The sequence below is a fragment of the Bos mutus genome, chromosome 2 (assembly GCF_027580195.1).
Source record: "Bos mutus isolate GX-2022 chromosome 2, NWIPB_WYAK_1.1, whole genome shotgun sequence".
In the NCBI taxonomy this organism is placed as follows: domain Eukaryota; kingdom Metazoa; phylum Chordata; class Mammalia; order Artiodactyla; family Bovidae; genus Bos; species Bos mutus.
Genome location: NC_091618.1, coordinates 16,417,614 through 16,441,915, shown reverse-complemented (window position 1 = coordinate 16,441,915; position 24,302 = coordinate 16,417,614). Strand labels below are relative to the sequence as shown.

Here is a 24,302-nt window from a genome sequence, read left to right as displayed (position 1 = left end):
GGTGGGCTCCAGAGCACTGGCTCAGTAGTTGTGGCACCTGGGCTTAGTTTCTCCACATGAGAGCTTCCCAGACCAGGGATTGAACCCATGGCAGGAGGATTCCTAATCACTGGACCATCAGGGAAGTCCTGGAATGAGGCTCTCCATTAGCCTAAATAACGCCTTCACTTACGAGGTGTCAAATACCACATGCCTTCAAATACCACATGCCTACGGCAGGAAGGAGGTTCAAGGCCATAGCTGATTCAGGGCTCATTTAACAACAAAGATTCCTCCACTCTAAGGTTTTAGCCTCAACTTGGTCACTGATTCACTTGGTTATCCCAAGTTCCTTGCTATAATCCCTTGGTCCGCTTTCCTGACCTGTTAAAAAGGAGAGTGATAGCATATTAGAGATTGAACCTATAAATCTGCCGATTTTCAGTTGGTTTTGACATTCAAAAAAACATCAGTTTCATAAAATCCAACCCTATAATTGTCCTACCTACTTTGGAAAGTGCGGAGAATACCTAAAAATGCTTGAAGCATGAGCCAGAGGCTAACTGCCACCTACACAGCAGGCACCCAGTGTGTGCTCAGTGAAGGGAACGCTGGTTCCAGAACCAGGTGGGCATGAGCCTTACTTACCCACCTAGCCAAGCCAGCTGCACAGGGACAGCGTCAGGCAAAGCAGTTCTTCGAGGGAAATTCACATTCACCCAGTTCCTCCCAGGATCTGCCCCCTCCCCTCGACTCCCCTCCCCCGTTCACTAAGGTCAGAATCCAGAACAATCGTGACCAGTTTTCAGCCGTGGACACAAGAGACGACTGCCCAAGGCCACTATCCAGATAGGGAAGAAGACTCAGTCGCTCAAATGCGGCACAGAGCAAACTCTCAATGCATCCGCGTTTCGTGGACAAAACAATCCCTTCCAGGGTAACGAGAGTTTAAGGGTCGCGCCGCAGGAGGCTCTCTTGTACCCCAGGTAGGAGCCGCACAATCCCTCCACCTCTCGGGATAACGTGATACAAAGGAAGGGTCGCCGCCGCAGCTGCCAAGGAGACCCTTCCTATTCTGGGGCGAAGGGCGGCCCCGGTCTCCGTCTCAGCAAAGGCAACTGACGGCTGGCGGGAGCGGAGTGAACAAAAAGGTTGGGACGCGTGGCCCCGGGGGACACCACTTGCCAGTCCTTTGGTTTGGCAGGCGCCCGCCCTGGGGGAGAATCGCACCTCCAGCCATCGGGGCGCCCTGGGGCAGGGCGGGGACCCGGCGGGCGCCCCACCTCCGCGGTTGCGTACCCAGGACAGGATGGCGACCGCCAGGCAGCGGGAGGTGGCGCGGTGCCCTGTCCTGTCCAGCACCTGCCCCACGTTCCCTTCTGCCAGAAGACAGGGAGTCCGGGCTTCTCTTTTCCCCAAAGGACAAACTCGCTCGGGAAAGCCCCCACAGGCCAGCGGCCAGAAAGTCAGATGTAAACGGGGATGCGAGCCTGACAAGCGAGCGACAGGGGCAATGGGAGGGGACCCCGACCCGAGTGGCGCCCCGGCACTCCGCGCCTGCTCCCGGCTGGGCAGCGGAGTCTGTGGCCCGAGGTGGGGGCAGCCATGCGAGTGCGCGCTGAGCTTAGTTAACGGGGGTCTCGCGGTGGAAACAGGACCACGGGTCCTTGATTTAAATAAAAGAGAAGGGCGACCCACTCAGTCTCTCTTCTCGCCCCCCGACTTCAAGCCCTACTGGACTTGGCAATCGTCCCTCCTCCCCGATCCCAGACTCCGGGTTTTCTCCATTCCCAAATCGGCGGCCCCCAAGAGACAGACAGAGGAACCTGCCAATGGCAGGACGCAAAGCGTCAACTTTGTGTTCGCCCGCCACTCTCAGCCAGTGTGCGCTCGTTTCTCCCGAGTCCCGCCTTCCGTGTCGGGCGCCCCCTTCTGGCAACACGAGGATGAACACTATCTGTCGCCATCTTGTGTGTGGCACAGGTATTTTTTCTCTCGAACGTCTTTGCACTCAATTCGATCTTTCCTGCCACAAAGCCGGTGTCTCAGTTCGACAGCCAAGTGCAACGGCGATAAGAAGAGGGTGGCCTACGGTTTTTGGATCGTCCGAGTGGGTTGGGTCGCCACGTCACGCCACGCTCGCCGAGCCCAGCGCCATCTTGAGTGTGGCGGCCGGATGGTTCCCCTTTTCGGACTCCGCGTGTTCCCTAAATGGCGCCCAAAACTTCAAGGAGCCCCCAAGGACTAGCCCACCCGATCTGAGGGACCATTACTTCCCCTCGAATAACCTAGCAAGGAAATGTTCAAGTGCCCTTCACAGAGCTTTAAGTGGGGCGGGAGAGCGACAGACTCGAAGGCCGGGTCCTGGAAGCATCTCAGTAGCTGTCGCGACGGCAGTGACCGCTCGGGGCAGGCGCAAATCAGAACCCCGAAGTGCGGGCACCCGCTGTGTGTTGCGACGCCCGTGGGCTGTTCAGCTCGACGACGGAGCCCATGCCGGCCCTCGAGTCCCCTCGATGCACGAATACCCCCAATGTGAATGCTTGGCACGAAGCCCACTCGTCGGCTGGCTTTGGCGGCGGGCGCCTAGGCTGGGTAGGGGGCGAAGGGGTCACCTCCCCAAAGACTCGGGGCACCCAGAACTGGACGCGGATAGAGGACGTAGGGGGTGGCCCAGGTACGCGGGCCTCGGCCTCACGCCCTCATCGCTCGTCGTGGGGTTTTCCACCGACTTGCGCTGGGAAAATTCGTGGTGGAATGTGCCAAGGCGCGGGGGTGGAGGAGTGAGCATCCCCGGGCACTACGTAGGGTACCGCCCGGGGCGAGCACAGCCCAGCACCCGGCCTGCCCCTCCCCCTCGCTGGCAGCCGTCGTGTGGGCCAGCCGCCTCCTTCTGTTCCCTTCCCCCGTCCTTCCGAGCAAGCGCGGGGAGGGGTGAGGACGGAGTGGGGGGAAGGTGGGGGCTGGGCGGGCAGCTTTGCCGCGCTTTGGCTTTCTGCGTCAGCAGCACCGAGCAAAACAGCGGCGGGAGCGCGCGCCCTGAATGCGAGCGCGCGCCCCTCCCCCAGCGGCGTCGGTGCCGCCGAGACCCGGCAAACTCAGACCCCGAATGACAGGGCTGCCGGCGACTGCGCAGCACGGACGCACCAAGGCACTGCCGCTTTAAGCATGCTTGCCCATTGTTCGGAATCGAGCCAATGAGCGAGCGCCCGCTCCCTGCCCGCAGCCAATGGCGTTCGGGCAAAGGAGGCCGAGCGCCGCCCACTAATCTATATTAAAGGTTCTGGCGCCGCGTGAGTTCCCCACTGGCTGCTCTGAAAAGCCATCTTTGCATTGTTCCCGTCTCCGGCTTCCCTGATCGCCGCAGCCACCTCCGCCGCGCGCCATCTCCGCCGCCGCGGGCTCCGGCAGCTTTACCGCCAGAGTCCTCGAACTCCCGCTTTTCTTCTCAGTCCGTTGCATCGGATCACCGGAGTGCCCCATCATGTCAGACGCGGCCGTGGACACCAGCTCCGAGATCACCACCAAGGTGAGGTTAGACGCCGCCCGCCCGCCCTTTTGGGGTCCGCGCGCCGCCACTGCCGGAGCGGTGTTTGGCGCGCCGCACCCGGCTCTGCCCCGAGCCCGCTGTTACTCCCATTCGCTGCGGAGCCCGCCCGCTCCCGGCCTAGGGTACTAGGTAGCCCACTCTTTGTGCGCGTGCGGGGGAGGGGGCGGGAAGCGCCGTGGGCAAACGTGATGCCCATCCGGGAGTGACCTGAGGGCCCTCAGGGACCCGGAGATGCGAGTGCGGAGGCCGACAGGCTCGAGGGGAGGCTGCCGCACGGGCTCCCGAAACTTGTTTGTGACTCTTCGGAGTCGCGGCCGGAGGATAGGGACCTGGCTGGGGGGTCGTCGGCCCACGGGGCGCGCTGAGGTAACTTTGAAACTGGAGCGCTTTTGGAATCGGAAGTGCCGGGGTTGGGGGGGCCAGCGTGTGCGGGCGCGGGCCGGCTGCGGGAAGTGGCGGCTCCGTGGCGAGCGCCCATCCGCGGCGCTGCTCTTTGTTAGGCGCCGGGCGGCCGACTTTTCGCGCCTTATACTGGATCCGAAGAGGTTTATCTGGACTAGGCTCCGATAAGGCGGAGCGGGGCGGCGGGGCCGCGGTGTCGGTTGTCTTCCCGCGGAGGTGTGAAGGTCTCCTCCGCCCTGGCTGCCCTCGGGGAGGGAAGGTGGGTTTCCCGGGGTGTGGAGGAGTGTGCCGGGAGCAGCCGCCCAGCCTCAGTAATTCACCAGCGGTACCAGGCATCGCTGAGGAGGAGGCGAGCCCACGCGCTGGAGGGGAGGAAACGAAAAGTGAAGGATCGGCGCGCCGGGGCGACGATGGGCGCCCCCCGCGGCTGCCCGGGGGCACCAAGTGTGCGGCTGCTTCGGGCACTGCGCGGGCGAACAAAAGCTGCGGCCACGACTACCTTCTTGTGGACCGAGCCGCGCGCCAGGGGCTGTTGAGGCCCGGTGATGCGGCTTCACTGCCCTCGGTTTTGAGATCCTGCGCGTTTGGCGCAGCTCCGCTCCTGCGCGCCGCGTCGGTCCCGCTCCCTGCCCTGGGGAGTGTCTCCGCCCTCGGCGGGAGCACGGCACTTTGAGGAGGAACCGCTTTTTTTTAATCCTTTGGTCCTTATTCGTGCCCCTGCGGAGACAGGCGCGAGTCACCTTGGCGTCTCCTTAACTCCTGTGCCCCTGCCGTCACCCCTGGTTCTTTCCCAGGGGCGACTCCACGAGAGGAGCAGGGCTTGGGACACGGATCTCCGCCGGGGCTCCCTCCGGTTCTCTCTGGGCCCAGCTAGGGAACTAGTTTGAAGGAGAGGGTCAGCCCTTCCCAGCGCGGGCGTTCGCTTTTCCCCCAAGGTGATTTCCCGCTAGGAGCCCTAAGTGCCCCTGTTGAATGCGTCTCCGACGGCCTCCGGCTGCGGGACTGCTAAAGCCCCGCGGACTTCGGGGCGGCCTCCCGCGGGACTTTGCCCGCCAAATACAGAGACGTAGGCGCGCGCATCTAGGCCTGCGAGGGGAGGCGGCGGGGGCGCCCAGAGGCCCGGAAAGACTGGAGACCAACTGGCGCGCGCCCGGCGGTGCCGGTGCAGCCAGCGAGCGCCAGGTCTCCAGGGTCAGGGGCGCACTCGGAGGCCCCGGGGCCACGTGCTCCGCGCGCGCGGTGCGTGCAGAGGCCCGCGCGCAAAGCCCGCCGGGCGGGGGTGCGCGCCTGCGCGCCACGACCTCCCCGCCCCCACAACTCCCCGGGGCTCCGGCCGCCAGGGGGCGGGAGCGGGCGGTGCCGGGGTCCGCGCTGTGTCGGACAGGGAGCAGCACCAGGAGGATGGGGCCGGCAGGTGCCCCGGCGCCCTTCACCGGAAGGCGCCCGAGCAGCCTCCGGTTCCCTGGCTGCTCGAAGCCTGTTTGTGTTGGCGGCAGAGTGTGCCGCACTGGGTGGAAATAATTACGGGGCTGCGGGGTACCCGCGGCGGCGCTGCCCCTTGGGGCTCGGGCGAGGCGCGGCCTGACGGACACCGAGCTGGCCCTCGGACGGGCGAGAGAGCCACGGAGGGACATTTTGGTGCTCCCAACTGCCACATTTCAGGGACTGCGCGTCTGAGTGCAGCAAGGCCTCACTCGGGCCCAGGAGTGTTGTCGCCTGAGCCCGCGCCCATGTCCAGGGCTGTGGTCTGCCTCCTTCTGGGATGGCTGTGGCTTACGGAGGGATCGGTGGGATTCTGGTACCTTCAAAGAAAGCCCTGCGCTTGCCAGATCGTGGGCTCCGAGCTCGAGCTCGGCTGCGGGGCCTCTGGCTGGAGAAGCGGCTTCCCCAGTTTTGCCAGTTAGTTCCCTCCCATTCCCTTCCCAGGCTAGTCCACCCACGGGAATCCTCCCGCAGTGTCAGGGCCCTCCCCCATTGCCTTATTTATTTATGGCACATACCTGCTGTCTTCCAAGAAGGATTTGTGAGAGGCGGAGCTCTCTGGTTGGAAACAAGTCTGTGATGAGAGAGTGTGAGTGAAGTGTTCCCGGGCTCGTCTGCCCGGCCAGACAGGTTTCGGTCTGTGGTGCTACATGACTTCTTTCCTAAGAAGCATGAGTAAAGGTGCGGTGGGAACCGCTGTTCTGGATCCATTTTTTAAAATGTGTGTGTTTTTAAGGGTAGAGAAGTAGGATGAGATCCCGGCCACAGACACTCAGTATTCTTTGCTCTCTCCCACCTGTAACTTTGAGCTTGTAATTTGGGACATCAGGATTGGCACTGAATCCCTCCTACCTGTAGGTCTGGGCCCCTTTGCCAGCCCTAGGCTACTCAGAAGACTTACTGGTTCCCTTTTCCTTTTTGAAGGACTTAAAGGAGAAGAAGGAAGTTGTGGAGGAGGCGGAGAATGGGAGAGAGGCACCTGCAAATGGGAATGCTGTGAGTGTCTGCTGTGGTCATGACCCCCAGCAGCTCCTGGCCTGGACTTCTTACTTAAGACTTTGGGCTTAATCAAGGGTGGGGCGGGGGGGCCAAGGCCTTGGCCAGTTCTGTACTGGGATCTCTGGCTAGAACTTCAGGGGGCATCTCTCCGGGGGTCTGGTCTGTAGAAGCCCAGGGCAGGGTCTGGAAGAAGGGACGTTGGGGGCAGAGTGATGTTCTGTCCTCATCAACAAGCTGTTCTGCTTTCTGTCGAGGAGAATGAGGAAAACGGGGAGCAGGAGGCAGACAATGAGGTAGACGAAGAAGAGGAGGAAGGTGGGGAGGAAGAGGAGGAGGAGGAGGAAGGTGACGGTGAGTAGCTTTGTTCCTCTAGTACCTTCTGGTCTTTCCTAGCAGATGGGGAGGGACTGGGGTCTTCCTGGGGCGGGGGGTGGGTCCAAGGGACCACTTCCAACTGGGCTTGAAGCCGCAGAGCCGGCATCTTTCTCACTTTAGGCCAGTGACTGTGGGGCTGTGCCCCCAGCACCATGCTCAACGCCCACTGGAGAGTGCCCTCCATGCCCCGATCAGTTGGTTGGTGGGGCTTCTCTGGTTTCACTTGGGTCTTCTTACCTCTGACGACAAGCTGCCCGTGATGGGCAGTGTGGGTGCAGCGACTGCCCAGTTTGTCAGGCAGCAGAGATGGCTCAGCGGCACTCAACCCTGGTTACTCTCTTACTGGAGATTGCCCAAGGAGCTGCAGTTTTCCTGTCATTGTGTCCACCCACCCCCCACCACCCCGTTGTTGGCTACCACTGAGTGGGAGAGTCCCAGGACCCACTGTGCCTGGTTAGTTGAGGAAGGCAGAGCGGTTTACTTGGGCTTTGTTCTCACCAGGTGAGGAAGAGGACGGAGATGAAGATGAGGAGGCTGAGGCAGCTACGGGCAAACGGGCAGCTGAAGATGACGAGGTGGGTCTGGTCTGGCTTGAGTTGGGCGAGAGGGCTAGGATCTGAGACACTAACACTGGAGGGGCTGATGGAACTTAAGTGGTTATAAGATGCAGTGTATGGTCCTTCTCTTGAGCTGGAGTGGGAACAGGGGCCCTCTGGAACAGTGCATGCCTGGTTTTAGTTCTGCCAGCGGGAGTTCAGCCAGTGGGTGGGCGGGCCCAGGGGATTGGAAGAGGCCTTGACAATCCTTCCCTTCCCAGGATGACGATGTGGATACCAAGAAGCAGAAGACTGATGAAGATGACTAGACAGCAAAAAAGGAAAAGTTAAACTTAAAAAAAAAAAGGCCGCCGTGACCTATTCACCCTCCACTTCCCGTCTCAGAATCTATAAACGTGGTCACCTTCGAGTAGAGAGTCCCGCCCGCCCGCCCCTGGCGGGCAGCGCCACCCACAGACGACAGCGCTCTCCACCACCCAACCAAAACCACAACGTGAATTTGCAACAGGGGAGGAAAAAAGAACCAAAACTTCTAAGGCCCTGCTTTTTTTCTTAAAGTACTTTAAAAAGGAAAATTTGTTTGTATTTTTTATTTACATTTTATATTTTTGTACATATTGTTAGGGGTCAGCCATTTTTAATGATCTCGGATGACCAAACCAGCCTTCGGAGCGTTCTCTGTCCTACTCTGACTTTACTTGTGGTGTGACCATGTTCATTATAATCTCAAAGGAGAAAAAAAACCTTGTAAAAAAAGCAAAAACAACAACAAAAAAAAACAATCTTATTCCGAGCATTCCAGTAACTTTTTTTGTGTATGTACTTAGCTGTACTATAAGTAGTTGGTTTGTATGAGATGGTTAAAAAGGCCAAAGATAAAAGGTTTCTTTTTTTTCCTTTTTTTGTCTATGAAGTTGCTGTTTATTTTTTTGGCCTGTTTGATGTATGTGTGAAACAATGTTGTCCAACAATAAACCGGAATTTTATTTTGCTGAGTTGTTCTAACAAAGCTGTCTCAGGCCTGGTTTTTCTGTTTTGGTTTCTTTAGGCTTTCTCCAGAGGTGCAGGGGCAAGAAGAGGGGAGGATCTTGAACTCTGACCCTGCTGTCCTTCCTGGGGACAGTGGGTTGGAGACCTCAGTTGGGGGGGTGTGCCCCTTGGCACCAGGGTCTGGTGGGTGGCCATCCTGTAGTCAAGGACTGAGCTGCAACTGGCTAATGGGGATGTGATGGGAGCACTATAGAGCTATGGGCTGAAGGGGGAGCCACTTACCAGCTTCATCCCTTCCTAGGATTGTAGTGAGAGCATCTTCACTGAAGTTGTTTAACCTAGTTTCATTGGAAAGGTGCTGACACCTCTATACGCTGGGGAAACAGGCTACATGCAGGTCTGCCCTCTGGATCCAGGAGGTGGGGTAGGGGGTGGTCCAGGCCCAAGTATGCACTCAGGGCCAAAGATCCCAGAGATGCTACCTCCCTATGGGACAGCTGCTAGCTGTGCCCTTCACCTCAAAGGCCTCACTAGATTATCCTGGCCACTGAATGGCTCCCCCTGGTGGTGGCATGTGGCACCTTCTGGTCCCTTAGGACATACATTCCAGGATACTAATGCAGCCTAGGTTCAGTCACTAAGAGCTAAGTCATGTCTGACCATTGGGACCCTGTAGATTGTAGCCTGCCAGGCTCCTCTGTCCATGGGATTTCCCAGGTAAGAATACTGGAGTAGATTGCCATTTTCTTGTCTAGGGGACCTTCTGGACCCAGGGATTGAACCTGGGTCTCCTGCATTGCAGGCAGATTCCTTACCAAACTTGCACTTAACTCAAAATTCCGATCTCCAAAATAAATACCTTGGTTGGGGGAGAGACACCCTGCCCCTTCAGCACAGTAAGGGATGATAGGTGAGCTGCTCGGAATTTTCAGACAGGTGAGGAGCCCTTTTAAGAACCTAAGGTCTACAGATGAGCCTCATATGTGTGGTGGGAGGGGTCTACAGAGGAGCCTTGTGTGTGGTAGTGGGGGGGGTCCAGAGAGGCGATTCATGTGTGTCTTTGTGGGGGTGCACACAGGAGCCGTGTGTGTGTGGTGTGAGGGGTCCACAGCAGAGCCTCCTGTGTGGTGTGACGACTCCAAGGCAGAGCCTCGTGTGTGGTGTGAGGGGTCCACAGAGGAGACCTGTGTGTGTGGTGTGAGGGGACCACAGCTGAGCCCCGTGTGTGTGTGGCGTGGGGTGTCAACAGCTGAGCCTCGTGTGTGGTGTGAGGGTCCACAGCTGAGCCTCGTGTGTGTGGTGTGAGGTGTCCACAGCAGAGCCTAGTGTGTGTGGTGTGAGGGGTCCAGAGGGGAGCCTCGTGTGGTGTGAGGGGTGAGTGGTGTGAGGGGTCCACAGCGGAGCCTCGTGTGTGTGTGTGTGTGGTGTGGGGTCCACAGAGGAGCCCTGTGTGGTGGTGTGGGGTCCACAGCGGAGCCTCGTGTGTGGTGTGAGGGGTCCCAGCGGAGCCACAGTGGAGTGTGTGTGGTGTGGGGGTCCACAGAGGAGCCTCGTGTGTGTGTGGTGAGGGGTGAGGGAGCCTCAGTGTGAGGGGTCCACAGTGGAGCCTCGTGTGTGTGGTGTGAGGGGTCCACAGCGGAGCCTCGTGTGTGGTGTGAGGGTCCACAGTGGAGCGTGTGTGTGGTGTGAGGGGTCCACAGCGGAGCCTCGTGTGTGTGTGGTGTGAGGGGTCCACAGTGGAGCCTCGTGTGTGTGGTGTGAGGGGTCCACAGCGGAGCCTCGTGTGTGTGGTGTGAGGGGTCCAGAGGGGAGCCTCGTGTGTGGTGTGAGGTGTGAGGGGAGCCACGTGTGTGTGGTGCGGAGCCTCCTGTGTGGTGTGAGGGGTCCACAGGGGAGAGCCTCGTGTGTGTGGTGTGAGGGGTCCCAGTGGTGTGAGGGGCCAGAGGAGAGTGTGGTGTGAGGGGTCCACAGCGGAGCCTCGTGTGTGTGTGTGTGGTGTGAGGGGTCCACAGCGGAGCCGGAGTGTGTGTGGTGTGGGGTCCACAGCGGAGCCTCGTGTGTGTGGTGTGAGGGGTGTGTGTGGTGTGAGGGGTCCACAGTGGAGCCTCGTGTGTGTGGTGTGAGGGGTCCAGAGGGGAGCCTCGTGTGTGTGGTGTGAGGGGTCCACAGCGGAGCCTCGTGTGTGGTGTGAGGGGTCCACAGCGGAGCCGTGTGTGTGTGTGGTGTGGGTGTGTGGTGTGAGGGGTCCAGGAGCCTGTGTGTGGTGTGAGGGTCCACAGCAGAGCCTCGTGTGTGTGGTGTGAGGGGTCCAGAGGAGAGCCTCGTGTGTGTGGTGTGAGGGGTCCAGAGGGGAGCCTCGTGTGTGTGGTGTGAGGGGTCCACAGCGGAGCCTCGTGTGTGGTGTGAGGGGTCCACAGCGGAGCCGGAGCCTGTGGTGTGTGGGTGGTGTGAGGGGTCCCAGCGGAGTGGAGGGGCCGCGGTGCCTGTGTGTGGTGTGGTGTGGGGTCCAGAGCGGAGCCTCGTGTGTGTGGTGTGAGGGGTCCACAGGGGAGCCTCGTGTGTGTGGTGTGAGGGGTCCACAGGGGAGCCTGTGTGTGTGGTGTGAGGGGTCCACAGCGGAGCCTGGTGTGTGGTGTGAGGGGTCCACAGCGGAGCCTCGTGTGTGGTGTGAGGGGTCCACAGCGGAGCCTCGTGTGTGGTGTGTGAGGGGTCCACAGCGGAGCCTCGTGTGTGTGGTGTGAGGGGTCCACAGCGGAGCCTCGTGTGTGGTGTGAGGGGTCCACAGAGGAGCCTCGTGTGTGGTGAGGGGTCCACAGCGGAGCCTAGTGTGTGGTGTGTGGTGTGTGGTGTGGGGTCCACAGCGGAGCCTCGTGTGTGTGTGTGTGTGAGGGGTCCAGCGGAGGGGTGTGTGGTGTGAGGGTCCCAGCGGAGCCTCGTGTGTGTGTGTGTGGGGGTCCACAGCGGAGCCTCGTGTGTGTGTGTGGTGTGGGGTCCACAGAGGAGCCTCGTGTGTGGTGTGAGGGGTCCACAGCGGAGTGTGTGTGTGTGTGAGGGTCCACAGCGGAGCCCTGTGTGTGTGGTGAGGGGTGAGGGGTCCACAGCGGAGCCTCGTGTGTGTGTGTGGTGTGAGGGGTCCACAGCGGAGCCTTGTGTGTGTGGTGTGAGGGGTCCACAGAGGAGCCTCGTGTGTGTGTGGTGTGAGGGGTCCACAGCGGAGCCTCGTGTGTGTGTGTGTGAGGGGTGTGAGGGGGGGGGGTCCAGCGAGCCCCGTGTGTGTGTGGTGTGAGGGTCCACAGCGGAGCCTCGTGTGTGTGGTGTGAAGGGTGAGGGGTCCACTGTTTGAGCCTCGTGTGTGGTGTGAGGGGTCCACAGCGGAGCCTCGTGTGTGTGGTGTGAGGGGTCCACAGCGGAGCCTCGTGTGTGTGTGAGGGGTGTGGTGTGTGGTGTGGGGTCCACAGCGGAGCGTGTGTGTGTGTGTGGTGTGAGGGGTCCACAGCGGAGCCTTGTGTGTGTGTGTGTGAGGGGTCCACAGCGGAGCCTCGTGTGTGTGGTGTGAGGGGTCCACAGCGGAGCCTTGTGTGTGGTGTGAGGGGTCCACAGCGGAGCCTCGTGTGTGTGTGGTGTGAGGGGTCCACAGCGGAGCCTCGTGTGTGGTGTGAGGGGTCCACAGTGGAGCCTCGTGTGTGTGGTGTGAGGGGTCCACAGGGAGCCTCGTGTGTGGTGTGAGGGGTCCACAGCGGAGCCCGTGTGTGTGTGGTGTGAGGGGTCCACAGCGGAGCCCGTGTGTGGTGTGAGGGGTCCACAGCGGAGCCTGTGTGTGTGGTGTGAGGGGTCCACAGCGGAGCCTGTGTGTGTGGTGTGAGGGGTCCACAGCGGAGCCTTGTGTGAGGGGTTGGTGGTGAGGGTCCACAGGGAGTCCACAGTGAGGGGTCCACAGCGGAGGGTCCACAGCGGTGTGTGTGTGGTGTGAGGGTCCACAGCGGAGCCTCGTGTGTGTGTGGTGGTGAGGGGTCCACAGCGGAGCCTGTGTGTGGGTGTGAGGGTCCACAGAGGGGTCCCAGAGGAGCGTGTGTGTGTGTGAGGGGTCCACAGCGGAGCCTCGTGTGTGGTGTGAGGGGTGTGGTGTGAGGGGTCCACAGCGGAGCCTCGTGTGTGTGTGTGGTGTGGGGGGTCCACAGAGGAGCCTCGTGTGTGGTGTGAGGGGTCCACAGCGGAGCCCTGGAGTGTGTGTGGTGTGAGGGGTCCACAGCGGAGCCTCGTGTGTGTGGTGTGAGGGGTCCACAGCGGAGCCTCGTGTGTGGTGTGAGGGGTCCACAGCGGAGCCTCGTGTGTGTGGTGTGAGGGGTCCACAGCGGAGCCTCGTGTGTGTGGTGTGAGGGGTCCACAGCGGAGCCTCGTGTGTGTGTGGTGTGGGGTCCACAGAGGAGTGTGTGTGTGGTGTGAGGGGTCCACAGCGGAGCCCCGTGTGTGGTGTGAGGGGTCCACAGCGGAGCCTCGTGTGTGTGGTGTGAGGGGTCCACAGCGGAGCCTCGTGTGTGTGTGTGGTGTGGGGGGTCCACAGCGGAGCCTCGTGTGTGGTGTGAGGGGTCCACAGCGGAGCCTTGTGTGTGTGGTGTGAGGGGTCCACAGCGGAGCCTCGTGTGTGTGTGGTGTGAGGGGTCCCACAGCGGAGCCTGTGTGTGTGGTGTGAGGGGTCCACAGCGGAGCCTCGTGTGTGGTGTGAGGGGTCCACAGCGGAGCCTCGTGTGTGTGGTGTGAGGGGTCCACAGCGGAGCCTCGTGTGTGTGTGTGTGTGGGGTCCACAGAGAGTCGTGTGTGTGTGAGGGGTCCACAGCGGAGCCTCGTGTGTGTGTGTGTGAGGGGTCCACAGCGGAGCCTCGTGTGTGTGTGGTGTGAGGGGTCCACAGCGGAGCCGTGTGTGTGTGTGGTGTGAGGGGTCCACAGCGGAGCCTCGTGTGTGTGGTGTGAGGGGTCCACAGCGGAGCTGATGTGGTGTGTGTGTGGTGTGAGGGGTCCACAGCGGAGCCTCGTGTGTGTGTGTGTGAGGGGTCCACAGCGGAGCCTCGTGTGTGGTGTGAGGGGTCCACAGCGGAGCCTTGTGTGTGTGGTGTGAGGGGTCCACAGCGGAGCCTAGTGTGTGTGGTGTGAGGGGTCCACAGCGGAGCCTCGTGTGTGTGGTGTGAGGGGTCCACACAGTGTGAGCCACGTGTGTGTGTGGTGTGAGGGGTCCACAGCGGAGCCTGTGTGTGGTGTGAGGGGTCCACAGCGGAGCCTCGTGTGTGGTGTGTGTGTGGTGTGAGGGGTCCACAGCGGAGCCTCGTGTGTGTGTTGTGGTGTGAGGGTCCACACAGCGGAGCCTTGTGTGTGTGGTGTGAGGGGTCCACAGCGGAGCCTCTTGTGTGTGTGGTGTGAGGGGTCCACAGCGGAGCCTCGTGTGTGTGAAGGGTGCCTTGTGTGTGTGGGGTCCACAGCAGAGCCGGTTTGTGTGTGAGGGTCCACAGCGGAGTGGTGTGTGAGGGGTCCACAGCGGAGCCTCGTGTGTGTGTGGTGTGAGGGGTCCACAGCGGAGCCTCGTGTGTGGTGTGAGGGGTCCACAGAGGAGCCTCGTGTGTGTGTGTGGTGTGGGGGTCCACAGCGGAGCCTCGTGTGTGGTGTGAGGGGTCCACAGCGGAGCCTCGTGTGTATGTGGTGTGAGGGGTCCACAGCGGAGCCTGTGTGTGTGTGAGGGGTGTGGTGTGAGGGGTCCACAGCGGAGCCTTGTGTGTGTGTGGTGTGAGGGGTCCACAGCGGAGCCTGTGTGTGTGTGGTGAGGGGTCCACAGAGGAGCCTCTGTGTGTGTGGTGTGAGGGGTCCACAGCGGAGCCTCGTGTGTGTGTGTGTGGTGGGGGGTCCACAGAGGAGCCCTGTGTGTGGTGTGAGGGGTCCACTGAGGAGTGGTGTGAGGGGTCCCAGCGGAGTGTGTGGTGTGAGGGGTCCACAGCGGAGCCTGTGTGTGTGGTGTGAGGGGTCCAGCGGAGCCCTGTATGGTGGAGGGGTCCCAGCGGAGTGTGTGTGGTGTGAGGGGTCCACAGTGGAGCCTCGTGTGTGTGGTGTGAGGGGTCCACAGGGGAGCCTCGTGTGTGGTGTGAGGGGTCCACAGCGGAGCCCGTGTGTGTGTGTGGTGGGGTCCCAGAGGAGCCTGTGTGTGGTGTGAGGGGTCCACAGTGAGGGGCCAGAGGAGAGCCTCGTGTGTGTGTGAGGGGTCCACAGTGGAGGGGTGTGTGCTGTGAGGGTCCGAGAGGGAGCCTCGTGTGTGGTGTGAGGGGTCCACAGCGGAGCCTCGTGTGTGTGGTGTGAGGGGTCCCCAGCGGAGCCTCGTGTGTGGTGTGAGGGGTCCCAGCGGAGCCTCGTGTGTGGTGTGAGGGGTCCTCAGCGGAGCCTCGTGTGTGGTGTGAGGGGTCCACAGCGGAGCCTCGTGTGTGGTGTGAGGTGTCCACAGCGGAGCCTCGTGTGTGTGTGTGGTGTGAGGGGTCCACAGAGAGCCTCGTGTGTGGTGTGAAGGGTCCACAGAGGAGCCTTGTGTGTGGTGTGAGGGGTCCACAGCAGCGCCTCGTGTTTGGTGTGAGGGGTCCACAGCGGAGCCTGTGTGTGTGTGTGTGTGGTGTGGGGGTCCACAGCGGAGCCTCGTGTGTGGTGTGAGGGGTCCACAGAGGAGCCTCGTGTGTGTGTGTGGTGTGGGGGGTCCACAGCGGAGCCTCGTGTGTGGTGTGAGGGGTCCACAGCGGAGACTTGTGTTTGTTGTAAGGGGTCCACAGCGGAGCCTCGTGTGTGTGTGTGGTGTGAGGGGTCCACAGCGGAGCCTTGTGTGTGTGGTGTGAGGGGTCCACAGCGGAGCCTCTTGTTTGGTGTGAGCGGTCCACAGAGGAGCCTCGTGTGTGGTGTGAGGGGTCCACAGCGGAGCCTCGTGTGTGTGTGTGGTGTGGCGGGTCCACAGAGAAGCCTCGTGTGTGGTGTGAGGGGTCCACAGCGTAGCCTCGTGTGTGTGGTGTGAGGGGTCCAGAGGGGAGCCTCGTGTGTGGTGTGAGGGGTCCACAGCGGAGCCTCGTGTGTGTGTGGGGTTTGGGGGAGTCCACAGCAGAGCGTCGTGTGTGGGGTGTGAGGGGTCCACAGCGGAGCCTCGTGTTTGGTGTGAGGACTCTCAAGAGTCTTCTCCAACATCACAATTCAAAAGCATCTATTCTTCGGCGCTTAGCTTTCTTCACAGTCCAACTCTCACATCCATGCATGACCACAGGAAAAACCACAGCCTTGACTAGATGGAACTTTGTTGGCAAAGTAATGTCTCTGCTTTTGAATACAGTATCTAGGTTGGCCATAACTTTCCTTCCAAGGAGTAAGCGTCTTTTAATTTCGTGGCTGCAATCACCATCTGCAGTGATTTTGGAGCCCCCAAAAATTAAGTCTGCCACTGTTTCCACTGTTTCCCCATCTATTTACCATGAAGTGATGGGACCAGATGCCATGATATTAGTTTTCTGAATATTGAGCTTTAAGCCAACTTTTTCACTCTCCTTTTTCACTTTCATCAAGAGGCCCTTTAGTTCTTCTTCACTTTCTGCTATAAGGGTGGTTAATGTGGGGCAAATAACTGAGCCCAGCTGGGCCTCCATCTCCTACTCTGCCTGAAGGCAACACTAGCAAGAGGCGTGTGCCATGGCCCAGAGCTGCCTTTCCTAGGGTCTTAAGTCTGCACTGTGAGCTCTCCACACTAATTTTCCCATCCGTACTGCTCACCCCTCCAAAGGTTTGGTCTGGAACAGACCCTGCTACCTTTGGCAGAACCCACTTCTCTGTAGTCCTGAGTTTAGTACACAATTTATCAGTGCCTGCGACGTGTCCTCGGGATACAGGGTCACCTGGATCCTATTCAAGTTCTCTCCAAGGGGAAGGACAGGATTCTCAGGAACCCCAAGTTGGAAGATTTGTGGGGAATGGGCGCCCCCTGGTGGACATAGAGAAACTGCATGTAGCTCTCCTGCGTTCAGCACCTTCCAGGAAAGAGCCATTCTGGGCCCTGGCCCCTAGCAAACGCAGGCTTGGCCAAAAACAAGATCTTCCTCCCTCTCTGTTGCTGTAACTCCAGTCAGACATGAAAGTCGGTGGTCATTTCCCAAGCCTTCCCTCTGGTCCATCTCAGGGTTCTGATCCTTGTTTTCCTGGAGTGGAGACCGCAGGCCTCCCAGAGCCAGAGCTGAGGCCAGGGTTGGCTCCTCTGGAGTCATGGGAGTCCCCTGGATTCTGGACCCTCTTGTTTCAAACTCCCTCTTGTTTTAAAGTGTTAGTCGCTCAGTCATATCTGACTCTTTGCGACCCTGTAAACTGTAGCCCACCAAGGCTCCTCTGTCCATCGCCCTTCCCTTCTCCAGGGAATCTTCCCGACCCAGGAATCGAACCCGGGGTCTCCTGCACTGCAGGCAGATTATTTACCGGCTGAATACCAGGGAAGCCCTCTCTCTTGTTTAGTTCTGTTGAAATGCATGGTGTACAGAGCGTCCTCCTAGGGCAGGCACAGCTTTTGGCCATCTCTGGGCCCTATTGTAGGACTCCACACAGTGGCTGCTGCTCTGATGAGGCTCTAGGGCCTCAACTGATTGGATTTGGGGGTGGGGGGCGGGAGTTCCCAGCTGTACTCCCTGGAACTCTGCCTCCCTTCCAGGCTGCCCCAGGCCCAAGGTCCAGGATCTGGGGTCACCTCTCCACAGCTCCGTTGCTGGCCCAAGGGCCCAAAGGCCTCCCAGGTCCCAGTCCTTCCAGGACCCTGATGCCCAGTCTCCCCTGTGGCCTCCCGTGTCTTGGATGCAGCCTGAGCCAGCCCTGCTTGCCTCAGGTCCCTGGCTACTCTGGTCTCTCCTAGTGGAAGTTGTTTTGTGAGGATGAAAACCCCAGTAACAGCTTTACTTGAGTTGGTCCAGTTCTGCTGTGTGGCTGCTTGTCCCTCCCAACTTCAACACTTTGTAGGCAAGGAGCTATACTCAGCCTATGGAGACCTCAGTCTATGCCCACAGGGTTTGGTCTGAGCTCAGAGAGCTGATGAAGGCTCAAACAAGGAAATAGAGGTAAAACATTCTAAAACCGCCTGGGACATTGACCTTATATACTGGGTGAATGATATGTGCATTATTTATGGAGATGGCCTCGCAGCCACTGACTGTTGTGGGATTCCACGAAGTTCTGGGCAGAGCCAAGAACCCAGTTAGAAGGGTGTATGTGCCCTCGGGAGCTTTCCATCAAGGCTGCTGCCCATAGCAACATGAAGTGCCAGGTGGTCATTTGAGACAAGCTCATTTCACATGCACCATGCTGGGGCCCAGCTGTGAGGCTCTTGGCAGCAAGCAAATCCCTTGAAGGAAGCAGATGCTAGTGAGGATTCCAGAAGGTACTGGGGACATCTGTTGTTTTTGCGACCAGCAATCTTTACTGTTCTCTTGGCAATAATCTCCTGAAACTGTCCAGTCTGCCTCCTGGATAATTTCCCCTCTCCCAATCTTAATCAAGCCTCACAGGAAGGATGTGGTTTGGTCCTGGTCAATCAGTGCCTGGAAGCCCCCTCTGGCTAAACAGATTGGCTCAAGTTGATCCAATCAGAGTGAGACCTGAGATTTTTGCCTGAGTTGCTGGGAAGAGAACAAATTTGATTCTGAGCCTTGGGCATTGAACTTGGGCAGCTGAGTAAGAAGCTGAGGCTGCAGCCCACATGGATAGCAGCAGAGTTGAGCCAAAAGGCAGAGGAACCCTGAGTTTTCTGATGACATTGCTCGAGCCCCTGAGTCTAGCCATGCCTGAAGCTAGAACAATCTTTTGACTTGTTAATTATACATGTCAGTAAATTTCTTCCTAGCTTAGGCTGGTTCACGTTGGGTTTTCTGTGGTCTCTGAGTCATACCAGTCAACAGGTGAATACAGGGCTCCAGGCTCTGGTCTCCAAGGCCAACCAGGCTTCCATGAACAAAGACAGCCTGAAGGAGGAGGAGCATGGAGGTGTGGGGGATTGCTTCTCTGGTGAGGTTTCCAGGTTGAGAGGGAACAGAGGGAGGTGAATCAGCCTCAGAAGAGGCTGTGATGCTCATGGCCTAGCTCTCAGCAGGATGGCAGAATACTGCTGGATTCATTCTCAACTGGGGGTGGGCACTGGGGAGAGAGGGCCCGGGTCATCTGAGCTGCCCCTCATGTATCACCCGCCTGGAGACCCCCTTTCCCTCATCTCTAGTCCCAGGACTCTCTGGTTCTCTGATTTCCCAGCAACTCACTGAACTTCCAGCATTCCCACCTGTGCTTCACAGTCTAAGTCTCACTGAACTAACTTGATTGCTCTTGAAGGCCAGAGGTGAAAGGTGAGACTCTCTGTCTTTATGCCTCCTGGTGCCTCCCAACTGTCTCTCTGCTTCAAGTTGGGCCTGAGAGGTGAGATCCCCTGTGTGCAGAACTGCTAGGCTAACCAGTGTCCAAGTGTCTTCTTTCCACAGAACTCATGGGGTCTTATTACCAAGGAGTCTCCAGAAATAAGGTTTAACATGCAGCTCTTCCCAAGTTTATCTGACCTGTATTTTTTTCATAGTAAGTCTATTAACATGTTGAAGGACATTCATGTCCTGAAAAAGCTGCTCTTGCACAAGGACCATCTCTAGGGCTCAGGGAATATTTGCTGAACCAAGCAGATGATGGGAAAGGATTCCCTTGGGAACTGGTTCCACAGGCGGCCTGGGCCCCTGTGCCCACAACAGTGGCCCTTGTTAACACAGCCTGGGAGGTGACCTATCAGTAGATTAGGGGGATAACAAAAGGGGAACTGGTACAGACCCTTCTAGAAATGCTCTAGAAAGCATTTGACCCAAAATATCAAGATTCACAAAATAGGTACATACTTTTTTTGTGATAGAAATTCACCTGCAATGCCATTCTGCATCCTAGAAAAATCTCTACCCCCTCTCATCCTACTTGCCAGTCTCCCCACAATGTCCCAGATCTGACTCTCGTGGTTTCTACTGGAGCCCGGGGCTTGGCCTGCTGGGCAGTCACCCATCCTCAAAGAGGCTGAAGAATGGTGGGAGTGGGGGGAGGGAGGGTGTTCCTTGTCCCAGGGGGGAGTGACAGTGGCTTCTACCCTTTGTCAACATTGTCCCTGGTGAGCTGCTCTACTCATCAACCTACTAGTGAGTGTCTCTCCCCAGGAGAAGCTCCTTCCTTTCCTTGGAGACCAGTGTGGTCTGACCCATTTTAAAATTTATATTTATTTTATTTATTCATTTTTGGCATGTGGGATCTTAGTTCCTCAACTAGGGATCAAACCTGTGCCCCTTGCATTGGAAGTGCAGTCTTAACCACTGGACCACCAGGGAGGTCCCTGAATCCATTTTAAAGAAAAAACATTTTACTGACCTTGGCACTTAAGAGGTCCCATTATTAGGTGGGTGGGCTTTCTATTATTTTCCTGTTCTGCTTGGGGAGAGGGTGGGAGTCCTGCCAAAATAACAGACTTGACTTTTAAATGGTAGTCTCTTGTTATGCAATGACATTTTTCAGATGGGTACTCCCAGTGGCTACTGGCCTTCCAGGTAGGTCAAGGAGGTGTTTGTGAGCAGAGGCAAGATTTTCCTCTGCAAATAATTGTGTGTCCTCCAGAACATCACCAAATCCACAATGGAGCTACCAGAATTCTGGGTCATAATGATACTATTTGAGATCCTGGAAACACTGAGGATCACTATTGGTCATAAAACCATTTCAGTATCACGAAACATCTACTTTTAAGTAAATGTGAACCCTCCAAGAGCTTCCCAGGTGGTGCAGTGGTAAAGAATTGGCCTGCCATTGCAGGAGACACAAGAGATGCACGTTTGATACCTTGGTCAGGAAGATCCCCTGGAGTAGGAAGTGGCAACCCAGTCCAGTATTTTTGCCTGGAAAGTTCCATGGACAGAGGAGCCTAGTGGTCTACAGTCCAAAGGGTTGCCAAGAGTCTGACGTGACTGAGGGACTGAGCATGCATGCACGCATGCACAAACCCTCCAAGAAAAACCTTAGCCTAATTCTACCAAATACATTATAGATGGTTGCTGAATACAAGTCAATTAAAAGAGAGTAACACTTCGTAGACAGTCTGCTGGAAGAGATGAGGTGGATTCCAGTTGTAGCCAAGGGTTGTGGTCCCCAGTAACCAATATGTATGACTGAAAATGTACCAGGAACGAAAAGAAATGACCATGATCAACGTCTGTAATAATAGCACAAAGCAGTGGAATGAAATTCTTTTTCTCTAAACAGGTAGACCAATCACGTACACCTTTATTATACAGGGGTGTCCTGTGTACCACGCAGATGGCATATTGATAGCTCAGAATACACATTTTATCCCAACACAAAAGCAATAATTATAATATACCTGAAACATTCAAGGTGACAATAATTTTCCTTATTCCCTTATAATTGAGAAGAGCTGTTGGGGGTTGATTTGCATAAATCAAGTCACCTAAGAAATCATTCTAAAAAAATTGAGTAAATGCTATTTTTTTAACTTTGAATACATTTCCTCCAAATAACTGCAAGACTTTAAAAGCATTGCATGGAAACACGCAGCTGTTTCAGAGCTCGGAGCTGGGTGCTCAATACCCATTTGTTGGTACTGCTGCCAGTGATGGTGATATTTGTGTGTTTAAGTATGTTTCCAATCCTCTGAAAGACATAATTTTAAACTAAAGGTTTTATCAGAGAGCTGCAAATGCTCTCTGTTCACAGAAATCTTTGTGTCTCAGAAATGTTTTTCACAGTGCAACTAGACTGAAACAAATAACAATTCTCTTTATTAAGTAGTTAGGTCCAAACAACTTATTCAGTATTATAATGTCCTGCTTACTAGCCATATTATTTTGGAAAAAGAAAAGCCACATAAATAGAGAGCAAAAATATTTTTATTTCATTTATAATCACAAGGACTTACGAATGGAGTGTGTGTGCCTGTGGCACCCGGCACAGCTTTTTCAACCTGGAGTTAGATTGGACCACACCCCTCATTTCCTTTTCACAATGATTTTCAGCAGTGTGTAACAGATGTCCTGGACCATTACATTGCTTTTAAAAACTAAAAGATCCTGTGCCACCCCTGTGGACTCACTGTAGTGCCCTGGGGTGCCTCAGTGTACAGATTGGGAAACAAATGTATTGGGTTGGCCAGAAAGTTCGTTTGGGTTTTTGGTATGCTGCCATGGAAAAGCCCAAACAGACTTTTTGGCCAACCTGATATTTACTATATTTCTGCTTCTCACTCCACTGCATTGCATTTATCAGGTTCTTCAAAGCCATAGTCAAAGCTGCTCAGTTTCATACCAAATAAAAGCACCTGAAGGAGCTGCTAAGCGGCTTTATGTTTTCACTTTGAGGGCCATTTTAACGGTGCGTTTATGGAAGGCGCTAAAACGAGTGTCAGGTCACTAGCCAGAAATTCTAAAAATAAACTCGCCAGTACACAGGGATTGGTGAGCATATGCGCGCCCTGGGGCGCTCTCTGGTTGTGGTGTGAAGGATAAATGGGGGTTGGGGGCAGGCATGCCGCTGGCTGGACAGGCCCCAGATGGTTATAGGAACTTTAGCAGGGGTGGTGGAGATAGAGGACACGATGGGGGAGATGCTTATGGAAGCTGAGTCAACAGGCTCCCGTCTACTGGATGGCGGGCAGCCCACCCTCCCTACTGACTTCCAGAAGGCCCCATCATCCCCCACACCTGGGCAGATTAAAAAAAATAATTATTTATTTGGCTGTGCTGGGTCTTTTGTTGCTGTGCAGGTGTTTCTCGAGTCTCCGCGAGCCGGGGCTCCTCTCTAGTTGCGGTGTGCGTGGGCTTCTCACTGCAGTGACTCCTCTTGTTGCCGAGCATGGCCTCTCTTGAGCTCGCCGGCTTCTAGTTGCAGCACTCGGGCTCAGGAGCACAGACTTGGTAGCTGTGGTGCACAGGCTTAGTTACTCTGTGGCGTGTGGGATCTTCCCAGATCAGGGGTCAAACCTGCAGGAGTTGCATTGGCAGGCAGATTCAACGGCTGAGCCACCAGGAAAGTCCCAGGCAGATGTTTCTATACAGCCATCCCCTCCAGGCCTGAGGGATGGAGAGCAAGGATGTCAGCGTGGGAGTCTGTGCCCTGCTTTCTCCTCACCCTCCTCTCCATCCTTCACCAGGTGGAAGGGGCAGGCGGTCACTCCTCCCACAGGGCAGTGCTTTCCCCATCACACCCGGAGGTCTTTGTAGTATCAAGCTTGGCACATCTGGTTCTTACTTTGTTGATGACAGGTTAAAAGAGTGTAAAAAATCTTTCTGTTTGAGTCAAACCTGGCTTTCCAGACTGCTGGCTTACTGCGGGAGCTTGTCAATCCTTGTTTCGGGGTCAAGGGCTGAATGCTGACTTCTTTCCGTTTTTTTCACCTCCTCATTTCAGACATGCTGCCACTGCACTGCTGTGTTTTCTTCAGAGCAAACTGATTACCATCTGAAATTATCTGCTTTCTGTCTCTTCTCATTAGGCTTTCATGGTAGGGACTTTGCTCATCTTGTCCAGCAAGTGTCTCCATCACTTAAAACAGTGTCTGGCACATAAAAAGTGCTCAATAAGTATGTGTGGAGTGAATGTATAATGCTTAAAGAATTTGACATGTTTTCAATATATACTAACTAACAACAACAACAAAAAAATCCCAAATTTACCAACATTTTAGGGACAGGGCAGCTGGAAGAAAATGAAGAGCCTGCAAAGTAACAAGGAGCAAACACTCAGGAAAGGGGCTCCCAGGACCCCAGCAGGTAAAAAGCAAGAAGGGCTTGACGGGGGCAGGGGCTCAGTGGAGTTCTCTGATGCCTCAGAAGAGGTGGCCACAGGCCAGGTGAGACAGCAGAGGGTCAAGCAGTAAATGAGAGGCAGGAGTGCAAAGAGTGTGAGGAGATAATTCTGGGGAACTTGACTCTGTGGAGAAAGAAAAGGATGAAGCAGGAGCTGAACTCTATGCAGGACTGAAGGAAAGCCTTTTTTTTTTTAATTCATCTTTTTTTTAGGGTAACTTGAACATGTTTTGTCGGCTGAGAGTTGAAGGATCCAGAGAAGAGAGGGCTTTCCTGATTTTTTCTGCACTGTGTGTCATCTCTTCCTTTGAATGCCCACCCTGTCCTTTTCTCGTGGCAGGCATTTATAACTGCTCAACTGGAGACGACACTCGGAAATGCAGACCTGTGCTCTCTAACTGGTACACAGTGTGGCCTGAATGGGCCAGATCCCCTCTGCCAGACTGCGCGTCCTCCAACTCCCACGCCCGCCTGGGGCCAGACTCAGGGCTTCACCACATGCCCCATCACAAAAACCACCCAGCACTCTGGCCCGTAACACAGATGGGAAGGTGGACGAGACAGTTGACTCACATCACACAGGAAACCTTAACCAAAACTTTCTAAATAGAAGTCTGTGTTTGAAAGAGTCTCTTAAGTTGCTGCCTCGGGCTCTTGTCCTCCTCTAAAGATGACAAAGTTCCTCTGGATGGCCCCAAGCAACTGGACAGGTCAGAACTTGCACAGGTCAGAATAGGCCACTTGCACAAGTCAGAACTGGGACTGCCTTTGTTCCTTAAGCATGCTGCTTGGAGATCTCAGTTTATCTTATGGTCACCAGTGGACATATTATGTCTCTAATACTCACTGAATGCCAGTATTTTGGATTTAAAAAAAATGTGAAAGTGGGTCAAGCTTTTATTTTGCTTTCCAAAAATGCCTTTTCTCAGCATCAACCTGTTTCCTTCCTTTTTCCTGGACTGTCTTCTCCCTAGCATCCACCCAGGGAAGGCTCTCGGGCCTGGACACATCCTGATGGAGAAAGGACTTCCCAGGTGAGGCTTCTCCACCTGCTTAGACTTCCTTCACTGCCCTGCTCCACTCACCCACCCAGCCAGCACTGTCAGGGAA

At 56.5% G+C, this 24,302-nt stretch overlaps 2 protein-coding genes across 4 annotated transcripts in view; one reads left to right on the top strand and one right to left on the bottom strand.

The window, feature by feature from the left end:
* The first annotated feature begins 3,268 nt into the window (after positions 1-3,268).
* On the top strand, positions 3,269-8,353 carry PTMA (prothymosin alpha). 2 transcript variants are annotated; one of them, XM_005887030.3, is made up of 5 exons: positions 3,269-3,508; positions 6,338-6,409; positions 6,670-6,763; positions 7,289-7,362; positions 7,605-8,353. In XM_005887030.3, exons 1-5 carry the CDS (start codon positions 3,464-3,466, stop codon positions 7,650-7,652), a joined length of 333 nt encoding a protein of 110 aa, XP_005887092.2. In that variant the 5' UTR covers positions 3,269-3,463; the 3' UTR covers positions 7,653-8,353. The 2 variants fall into 2 exon arrangements, with proteins under 2 accessions (XP_005887092.2, XP_014332326.2); XM_014476840.2 differs by having other exon boundaries at positions 6,667-6,763.
* Positions 8,354-20,663: 12,310 nt separating this feature from the next.
* Positions 20,664-24,302, bottom strand: part of PDE6D (phosphodiesterase 6D) — a 64,421-nt gene continuing 60,782 nt past the window's right edge. Inside the window, exon 5 of one of the 2 annotated variants that reach the window (XM_070385182.1) lies at positions 20,664-22,457. In XM_070385182.1, the coding sequence (XP_070241283.1) occupies positions 22,355-22,457 (103 nt within the window). In that variant the 3' untranslated portion in view covers positions 20,664-22,354. The other variant, XM_070385199.1, reaches the window with a different exon arrangement.